At 33.9% G+C, this 10,295-nt stretch overlaps 2 protein-coding genes across 4 annotated transcripts; both read right to left on the minus strand.

Annotated features, from left to right (window-relative positions):
* Nucleotides 1-248: 248 nt before the first annotated feature.
* On the minus strand, nt 249-5,221 carry LOC105324196 (post-GPI attachment to proteins factor 2). The gene is made up of 6 exons (XM_066075699.1): nt 5,102-5,221; nt 4,658-4,949; nt 3,294-3,552; nt 2,967-3,082; nt 1,238-1,346; nt 249-953 (listed from the first exon to the last, which is right to left on the minus strand). The coding sequence occupies exons 2-6, from the start codon at nt 4,799-4,801 to the stop codon at nt 817-819; spliced, it is 765 nt and encodes a 254-aa protein (XP_065931771.1). The 5' UTR covers nt 4,802-4,949; nt 5,102-5,221; the 3' UTR covers nt 249-816.
* A 1,174-nt stretch (nt 5,222-6,395) lies between these two features.
* LOC105322930 (post-GPI attachment to proteins factor 2) lies at nt 6,396-10,295 on the minus strand. Of its 3 annotated transcripts, none has more exons than XM_034443571.2 (6): nt 10,140-10,295; nt 8,500-8,758; nt 8,019-8,134; nt 7,797-7,905; nt 7,420-7,555; nt 6,396-7,251 (listed from the first exon to the last, which is right to left on the minus strand). In XM_034443571.2, the coding sequence occupies exons 1-6, from the start codon at nt 10,281-10,283 to the stop codon at nt 7,227-7,229; spliced, it is 789 nt and encodes a 262-aa protein (XP_034299462.2). In that variant the 5' UTR covers nt 10,284-10,295; the 3' UTR covers nt 6,396-7,226. The 3 variants fall into 3 exon arrangements, with proteins under 3 accessions (XP_034299462.2, XP_065931773.1, XP_065931774.1); XM_066075701.1 differs by having other exon boundaries at nt 8,500-8,754; nt 10,136-10,295; XM_066075702.1 differs by having other exon boundaries at nt 7,388-7,555; nt 8,500-8,754; nt 10,136-10,295.

The following is a 10,295-nucleotide window of genomic DNA, read 5'->3' on the forward strand; positions in this document are numbered from 1 at the left end:
ATTAAGGAATAAAGAATCCTTTGAGTATTATGATGTGATACCGGTATTTTTGGTCGGGGCGTGATCAAATCCAATAAAGCCCGAAGGGCTTTATGATAAATTTGATTAGGCCCCGACCAAAATTATCACATGGTATTCGCCTCTTAATATTCAAAGAACGATTCCTTATTAATTATATTTATATAATTTTTAGTCATTGTACAATTAAATATTTGAATATAAATAAACAAATCCCGTTTGCACCCCAATTATACGCCATATGAATTTATTGGCCTGTATAATACAAAATCGATACACATGTAGTTTTATCACATGCAGACAAAGATACTGAAAAATGGAAATATTGGAATAGAAATGCTAGTATTCAACAAACGAGCACAGTATACATGATATGTATTAAATTTTAGGCAATCAGCACTTTACATTTAGCTGTTTATTCCTCCCAAAATATATAGTTATCTGTAAACAATTTTGTATTCTAACAGCATGTACATAATGTGTTAAATCAATTTAGTGTCATTTTTTCAGTTGCAATAAAAGAAAAATTCACATGTTTATATTTTTGCATTACACAAATCGATTCATGTGACACACTATAAGGTTTTTCAAAACCCTTCATTAGCGAAGCATTTACATAAAAACCTTTTTAATATTTTTTTTATAATAAATCCCACACAATATTGGATGAAATCCACACCAGCTATTGCTTTCAGTCATAAACCCTTCGTTGCCTGTGAGTCGTTATTAGCGGGAAATCAGATCACTTCCTTCTAAGCAGAACATTTTGGAATGGATGAAGCATTGCTTCAATTGACGCTAGGCCGTCTTGGACGTCCGATGAGATTCACCTTTTAGAGACAAGTACTGGTCGTGAAAGTCTAGTCTTGCTGTATAGTGAAAAGCGATGTTGGTGAACACCACAAGGTATTCACAAGCAGCGAAACCAGTGTACACTGAAAAGAGAGAGAAAGAGCTTCAATAGACCACTGAGTCCACTATACCTATACATGCGCGGATCTAGAGGGGGTCATGTGGTCCCCCCCCCCCCGGGAAAATGTTATTCAGTTCCTGGTAAAGTAACCTAAAATAGGTCTTGGACTCCCTCCTCTGGAAAATAAAATTAAATCACATGTCTGACACCCCAACCACCACCCCTTCTGGGGAAAAAATCCGGATCCGCGCATTCTACATGTTTATAATATAAAAAACGAACTCTATAGACGATCAATGTACTCACCGCCACTTTCACAATACCAGTTATGTCGAAAATACATGTATACCGCCATCATGAAAATGATGAAATTTGACACAAACATTCCAAGTTTATAGTGGTAGGATTGTATTTCCTGAAAAGAAACAGAACGAAAACTGCATTGGTGTTCAGTGTCGCGAATTCAGTGCGGTTGTTCAAATATGAAGGTACGTAGAGGACATTGAAAAAAAAAAACTTGCAGCGGTGGACCATATACCCTTGAAGGTTTTGTTTCAGCATTGATAGCTACCTTAATAGTCTGCATGGTCTACCGAAGAAAACATTCATTCACTTTTTATAATATACATCACACTAATTAAATCACTCTTAAATTATTTTCATAAATTTAAGCGAGTACGTAAAGAACGTAAATTGTCATTACTGTCCATCAGTGTGTTAGTTAGCTTGACCAGTTAATTTTTCATTGCATTATAATAAACTTCTGATGGCAACCCGTGCAGACTTTCACTAAAACGTTCGGTCAATCACAAATTAATACACGCATGTGTTACCTGACAATGTAAATGTTTGTTTGATGTGTAGGTAGGAGAATGAGGAGGCAAAAGGATTATTTATCGCAGGCATTTCGATAGCGTGCAATAAATACTATGCAAAATGGAATTTGAAATCATTTTCAAAAAGTTCGCTGGGTGCGTGATATTGATACACGGACTCATTGATTAGAACTGGTAACAGATGTTATTCAATTTTGTCCGCTGTTAAATGAATTAACCGTTATAGATTTCTCGAAAAATAAACATAATAAACATAGATATAGAATAATCATGTACATGTACAAACAGCATGTACAAGAATGTATCGTTGATTTCTAATTTTTTTTTGGAGGGGTGGGTGGGAGTGGGATTTTTTATTTGCAAGACAGCGATACTAGTAATCGAGCCACACTAAACTACACTGTACATGCATGTATTCAGAGAGAAGTTATTTCTGTGCATTAGTTAGCTTAGTAGTTAGCAGATCGGAAATTTTTTGACACGTAAAGATGTGTCATTTGTTTCTTTGGCTTCATCTGAGATAGAACCTCTAAAGGTTATATACACAGCAGACAAGGGAAACAGTCGGAATATTGATCAAATTATAATGATTTGTTCGTTTTAAATGCAGTACTCTAGCTCTAGTGACTTTATTTCCAGTTTCCTAGGTTTCCCATTAATTTTTGATTAAAACTGTTCACTGACTCAGGGATTATACATTTTATTTCGATACTTCTGATTACATTTCATGAATTTAATTATAAATAAAACACGTTTATAATCAAGAGATGCTTTTGAATACACTTATTGTTCAGTAAACTAGATTGTAATTTAGTTCAGTTTGAGCATAATGTGTCATTTATTTCAAGTCAGAAGGCATCGGGTTATGCATATTAGTATGTAGCGCATCTCTTTGTAGACAAATGAGAGCATCATTTAGACGTGCAATCTCTTGATAATCAAAAAATTAGAGACTATATGGCAAATACTGTCTTTGCCAGTCTTTAATATCCTTAAAATCCTAATCCGTCCTGAGGGACAGTTATTGCCTTGCATCTTACAATTTGATCTATATCTTTAGTTTCGATACCGTTTTAATCATTGTCTTAAAAAAGGCAGTTCGTTTGAAATTCATTTTACTATATGTAATTTTGAGAAAACTGTTTCTCAAAAAGTACCCCCGTTTGGTGTTCACTGTGTTGATTACATTGTTTACTTACATTTGGAGTCATCTTTCGGCCCCCTATTGTGTGTCCCCATCGGTACAACAAACAGGTTAACAGCATGTAGACCTCAGATGTCACCATGAATAAAACGAACATGCTCTCGTGAATTTCTATAAATTAAAATACTTTTTAAAAAGAGCGTGCGCCTATCTGGTAAGTCAATAGTCATGCATGTTAGCTAAAAACGAAATTGAAACTTTTATGAATCAAAATATTTCATTTGTATCAAAATAAAGCTAAATGTGTAGAATATTGCAGATTGAAATTTGTTTGTAGTTTATTATTGACTTGAGTAAGAATAGTCATCAACAAATCGAATACCTCGGTCATCTAAAGACGAAATGTACGTGAGCACAACTAACGCAAAATTCTCCACCACGTGTAGAAGAGTGCACAGTCCGGCCAGTGTCGAATACAACTTCCTCCATTTCTCCACTAAAAATCGCATGTGGAAACGAAAGTAAGCTAACGCAATAAGGAACCTAGGAAACGCATGGAGAGCAATGCAGATTCTCCAGACATTTCTCTGTGGAATGTATCCTCCAATGGCGGCACTTATAGAGGGGAGGTAATTAGGTACCTGCACAATTTTTGAAAAGTGTTGATTTACATGTACATGTGCATGTCTTTCGGCTAAACTAATGCTTAACCGCACGCAATTACTGTATTTATACTAAGTACACACTATCTTGTCAGTTTATTCTACACAAGTAATAACAAATTTAATATCTTTTGACAAGGGCGCTCAGACTTATTGTAATGGCCATCGTATCCGCTCTGCTCTCTAATGCCCCAGTCACACATTCACGGATCAACTCCACGGTTCTACTACGGAATATTTTCCACAGTTGACACCGGAAAATCAAATATTCGTTAATGCCCCAGTCACACATTCACGGATCAACTCCTAAGTTCTACTACGGAATATTTTCCACGGTTGACACAGGAAAATCTAATGATTCGGAGTTAGTACGGATGCACTACGGAAATGGATACAAATTGATACATACGATTTACTACGGATTTATACGGAGTTAAAACGGACTTCTACGTTCTAAAACGGTTTAGTAAGTTTTTCTAAGGAAGTACTACGGTGGTTTCATCCGTAGTGGAATTTTGAACATATTCAAAAATTGTCGCAGCTATACAAGTATTGCTACGTTTGGATACGATAACAGACGGAAAAGCCACGGGTCAATACATATCGCCACGAATGATTCCGGATCGCTTCCGTAGCTAATCCGGCATTTGATCCATGAATGTGTGACTGGGGCATAAGACATACATATGTATATATAAATACATGTAATACCGGTCCTTATTACTAAAATTGTTACATAATTTATTAGGTCAAGTACGTTGATCCTCTAATCTTGGCCAAGAGTTACAATAGGCAGTGACTTTTAACTAAGTTACATACCACTGACTAACCTATATATATATATATATCCTGAAAATATATATTTTAATTATTTTTCTTGCATTTTTTTCACTTTTATTTTATGAAAGTGATGATCTTTTCAATTTAATATACAAGTTCCATATCTCATTCTCTAATATTTTTTTTCAACATTCTTATTTTATGGGGTTTTTTTAAAAGGGAGAAAAGAATTCTGATCCTGGTTTTAAGCATTTACAATCATTTAACATATATGAACATGAAATAAAATTTTTAAATATCTTACCCGACAATGTGTTGCGGTTGATTCTTCAAAATTAAAATACACAGACCATGCCACACAGAATAAAGTTGCAAAAAACGGCAACCCAGCTACAACGTTGCTTAAAGATGAAAAATGTACACGAAACAGTGCCTTTTCCTTCTCCATGTTCTGTTGATCAATGGTGTACTAAGCTCTTGGATTGTTGTTCAATTGTTGAACATTAATTTTTAAAAACTTTCGCATTTAATCCAAAGAACAATGTTTTAGTCCTTGTGTAAACACACAATGACATGTACCTCCTCGATATAGACGTCTGTCAATATTAAACACAATATTGAACTGTGTGAATTGAATCACGTGACAAGAAATTAGATATACATATACGTATCTTAGATAAACAGAGACTGAACAGTTAGTAGTTATGTAGTATCTTTATCTTGTACATATGTACAGTTTATCACTTACCTCAGGCAAAAATATCGAAGGTCTGTTTTTTTTTTTAAATAAAATGCGCAGACTTGCAACTATATACGAGCACAGGCACCATCGTCGGACATCCACGGTTGATTTCGCGTTGTTCCTCTCTACATCACCGACGCGTAGTCAACCGTGGGTGTCCGACGATGGTAGGCACTTAATGTTTAAATATTTGTTTCTTTTAATATGTAGATTTTTTTTAACTTTTAGAGTTGTATAATTATGATACAGAATAAAATCTTAATCAACGTTAATTGGGTCGTGACTCGTTCCATTTAAATGCTTTAAACGATTTAAATGCACTCATTTTTGCAAACTTAAAGAAAAAAATCTTATTAGAAATGTTTTTAACGACATCATTGACAAGTCTGATCTAGACAGTCATCCAGACTACGTGTTGTGATATAATTGGCTTTTCGCTGCAGATCAGTAGATCTTCAGTAAAATTCGGGTTGACATGTAGAACTACAAATCTGCAGCCACTAGTATCTGTCCGTATGTCTTTCTGGTCCGCAATGTAACAACAATTAACCTTACACCGTGCATGATTTGCAAAACGTTCGGTTAAGGGAATGTACATCGTCTCAAGACACGGGTTTTGTGTCCATTCTATTTCCACAAAATAGAATGGACACAAAACCCGTGGCTTGAGACGATGGGAAATGTAAATCAGTGAAACAATCCGACGCAAACATGCGCGGCTCTCCACAGTTTTGTTTTTTTTTTTTGTTTTTTTTTTTGAAGGGGGGGGGGGGGGGCTTTTATCAGGTAACTTTACAATGGATTGAATTTTTTGTTTTCATGTTGTTTGTCATTTTTTTCATCGCGAGAAAAATGAATAACTTCAGGCTCCCGTGGTAAGACGCCAACTTTGACGTCTCTCTGTCGACTATAAGCGTTGCATAGACTTTCATTAAATGGGGATTGATAAATTAATTTCAATACCCTTTCTGGGGATTTCCATAAATCAAAGCAAAACTGCACATCGTATACGTTTTCGCATGCGCGGCCTTTTTTGTTCTTAGTTTAGAGATGCAAAGCGTCGCATATATACAGCAGTCTGACAAGGTTAAGACTGTGTCTATTTTAAAATATTTTGTAGGTTCGAGCTTTTTCAAAACGTTTTCAACTGTGGCATTACTTTAAAAAGCTACGCCACATGTGCGCACATTATACTTCATATGAATTATTCAACGAATATTTTGAAATTGATACTTTGATTATTATGCAAATTTTGGTACATTCTATCCCTTGTGGATGTACATAATAAATTAGTAAGCACTTTAACTGAAGGTAGTGTTTTATTTTTGTTTCTCTCAAGATTTCAATATGAAAGATATACAAAATATTTCACTTTCATCGTAACAAATCGGCTTTTAAAAGTAACAAGACATAAACGTTTCATTAAACAGTATCAAACGAACCAATATATTTTGCTCATATTAATATCATACAAGCACCATTCTTCTTGATCCATTCTTGTACAAAAGGTATACAAGTATGTAGATGTATCAGTGTTTGCTGGGCGTGACTCCATAAACATATCAACTACTCCATAATCTAACCATTAATCTAACAAATGTCATGCTTCTTGATAAATTGATTATTCCTAGTAGGGATGTAAAAATGCATTGTTACATAAACAGCATTGTATTGTGATGCACAGGTGTGTATAATGATAAATCAAATTGATGCATAAAGTAAAATTCCATTAATTTCTTTTATGCTACCTGAAAGTATGCATATCATGTTTTCACATTTATATTTAAGTGCCTGCATTTGGGTACACAACAAATTCGGACTTCATTTATATTTAAAAAGAAATTTCATTGTTTTGATTTAATAGATTTTTTAATTCAATGGTAGAAAGTATCGAATACAATTAGATATGAAAGATCTGTTCGGACACAATTTCTGAAATTCCGTTTTTCCTTTTTGATTTCAAAAAAATCATTACAGAGAAACATTCATTGTAAAAATGATATTTCATTATATTCTTCTGATCACAAATATTGCTCTCTTCCCACCCCCTTCACAATACAAAGGCCTTATTCTTCGAAGCTGATCACAAAGATCACTTTACTGGACATCACAAAAGGGTGCCTGATCTGAATCAAACTGGATGAAGCGATAAAACCCTGAAAATATACAATAATTTTAGTGAACACTATATTAATAATAAAAAATATAATTATATCACACACACATAATCTGGTTATCACATTTCAAAAAGCATTTAAAAACAAGAATGATGATAGAATCCTCAATTATTACCGAACAAGTCTGTGGGTGTAGACAGGGCTTACATTTCTTTGGGGTGGTCCCCACTCTCCTCCCCGGCCAGCAACACCTGTTGGTCAGAGAAGTCGTATTTAGCCGTGTAGTGGAAGGCAATGTTAGAAAATACTACCAGGTATTCACACAATGCAAAAATGGAGTAAACTGAAACAGACAAAAAAAAATATTAGACATCCGTTTGCTACATATATTGATCATCATTATCTTTTAAAGGGACATTAAAACATGTCAAATTTTGTGGAAAATTGTGTTTTAAAGCTGCTAACACACTAAGGTCGTTTTCAAAAAAATTCATGATGCTTACAGTAATTCTATGATGATATTAAAGTAATAAGTAAAATCAGGTGAGCTAAAAGATAAATACATGTACTGAAGTCTTTCTCACCTCCTGTTTCACAATACCACTCATGTCGGAAAAATGTGTACACTGCTGTCAAAAACATGGCTAGATTGAAGACAAACAGTCTCTTCTTATACTGGTACGACCTGACTTCCTGGCATTAATTATAATATTTCTATCAATTCTTGTTACAAGAAAAGCAATGTAAATAAAAGTGTAAATATAAGAAAGCAAATTATGGAAAATGCATAAAAACTGTTCACTCACTGATTTGGTCATGACTCTGCCATTACTTTCATGACTCCATTTATACAGTATACATGACAACAACATGTAAACCTCTGAACACACCATGAATACTATAAACATATTTTCGTGAACAGCTGAAAAAGAGATTTGTGTAGTAGGTAAATTAATAGAGAATGTACATCTCTGTAATATGAAATGAAATAGGATGTTCAATTCAAATCTAAAATTAAATTCACATGAAACTCTCAAAACGTGATTCTGAATGTCCTTTTAATGGTGACAGTATCTAATAACTCACTACCAGTTTATCAAATAAAGGCAATATGCATATGGTTAAAGATTCCCTGTAGAAATACTGAATTTTAGAAATCTTAGATTGTAACAGATCCTATTATGCATTTGGCCATATAATAAAGGCTTTCCTGATAAATTTTGTTTAACAAACAATACATGTAATTTAAAATCCATTTTAGCTTAGTTTTAGCTTTCTCGAACTTACCATAATTATCAGTTGAGGAAACATAAGTTAGAGTCACTAATGCTGTATTCTCCAAAACATGCAAGAACACACACAGTCTAGCAAGATTTTTGTATAAAGTGTTTCTTGGACCCACATGAAAACTTGTATAGTAACCAAAATATGCAAAAGCAAACAAGAATCTTGGTGCTGCATGAAGAGCTATACATATTCTCCATATATATTTCTGGGGAGCATATCCTCCAATTGCTGAACTAATGGACGGAAGATAATTAGCTATCTGCAATTAAAAAATAACCATAAGTTAGTAAGTAAAATTACGGTAGTCAAAACATTTCAGATCTAGATATTAGTTGAATCCCCAAATTTTACTCTTAATAGTTTTATTTTCATTTAATATTACCAACAGTGTTATCTGATTTAATCAGATCTGTCACTTATGGTATTGGGTTCATTCGTCCTATCTACCTGTTCGCCTGAGCCCGTTCACCCATAGTCTCTGTGCTCTAATTATTGTTCCCCTAGACCTTGTTCGCTCCACCTAAACCTCATTCATAAACCATATCATTTTAAGAGAAAAATCTTTATTTCATTTACGGTACTCTGAACATTTTCAATGATAAATTTTATTTTACTTTTAAGCCACACCAATATCATTTCTTGTTCGTTGGACATCCAGTAAAAAAAAGGTACGAGTGGGCGAGCGATTAAATAATAAAATTATTATTCATTATTGGGCTAATTGCTTGATTTTATTGCCATATATTATAGATAACTCTCATGTTTGGTTTTTTTTTTTTTTTACGGTTTGCTTGATGTTTTAAAACAGTTTAAAAAAATTGAGACATTAATTTGCCCACTTTGAAGGGGAGAAGCGGATCAGCACCTATTACATCTTTGAAGAATTTATATACCCATGCAAGCACAACACAATTAATCATTTAATTTCTAAATGACATATATACGTAGAGGGAACTGTATCAAACTGTCCAAGGGCAAACGGAAACTAAGGTGAACGGAAACTAAGGTGAACGGCATCAAGGGTGAACACATTTTACTGCAAACGAACATATTACATTTATCATTTGCAAGACACAAACCATTAATTAAACAATCACTTACTATGCTAAATCGCTTCATGCATGAGCATCTACATTTTTAATTTAGGAGTGTCATTATTTTGTAGACATGTACAGGGTTGTCTCTAAAAATTGAAGTAAAAGGAAGAAAGCGTAGTGCGAGTTAGAGGGTTCGCTGCGAATTTGTAAGTCATGAGTTTGAATCCTGCTAGGGTTTTTAAAAAATTTCTTTTCCACACTTTTTAAAAACGTATTTCTTGGCTACATAATGTAAAGTTCGAAAATTCGATACTAGTGAAAGTATTTTAATTATATGTACTTTAATCCACATTAATATCCACAGAAGTCCCGCACCACCTTAATATTTACTCAGGAAGTTACTGTAACTATTGCACTAAAAGTCTAAAACAGATTAGGGTTAAAGGGAAGTTATGGCAATGTACGATAAAATATTGTTGAATTCGATGAAGTATTTTTTTTTTTATAATTTACTCATTTTAATTAGTCTTTGCTTAATCAGAAGTGGCAAGAGGAAATTCGGGTTTCCTGGCTTACTGCATACGATTCTCCTATTATACTTACCCGACAATGCGTCCATGTTGATTCCTTAAAATTCAGTAAGATCGATAAAACGATACAAGTTAAAGCTCCTAATAAGGGTAAGAGGGCAACAACTGTCACTAAAAGGGAAAAATTTACATTGAAAAGTGATTGTTGTCGACGCATGGTTGACGGAAG

The sequence above is a fragment of the Magallana gigas genome, chromosome 2 (genome assembly GCF_963853765.1).
Source record: "Magallana gigas chromosome 2, xbMagGiga1.1, whole genome shotgun sequence".
NCBI lineage: Eukaryota > Metazoa > Mollusca > Bivalvia > Ostreida > Ostreidae > Magallana > Magallana gigas.

Excerpts from the sequence above, each read along its gene's own strand:
- LOC105324196 (XM_066075699.1), bottom strand. The coding sequence starts at position 4,801 with ATGGAGAAGGAAAAGGCACTGTTTCGTGTACATTTTTCATCTTTAAGC. Across the intron at positions 3,553-4,657 it reads CAACCGCAACACATTGTCGG|GTACCTAATTACCTCCCCTC; the intron begins GTAAGATATTTA and ends AAAATTGTGCAG. Across the intron at positions 954-1,237 it reads CTGGTATTGTGAAAGTGGCG|TGTACACTGGTTTCGCTGCT; the intron begins GTGAGTACATTG and ends CTCTCTTTTCAG.
- LOC105322930 (XM_034443571.2), bottom strand. The coding sequence starts at position 10,283 with ATGCGTCGACAACAATCACTTTTCAATGTAAATTTTTCCCTTTTAGTG. Across the intron at positions 8,135-8,499 it reads TTCCTCAACTGATAATTATG|CTGTTCACGAAAATATGTTT; the intron begins GTAAGTTCGAGA and ends TCTCTTTTTCAG. Across the intron at positions 7,556-7,796 it reads GTGGTATTGTGAAACAGGAG|TTTACTCCATTTTTGCATTG; the intron begins GTGAGAAAGACT and ends TGTCTGTTTCAG.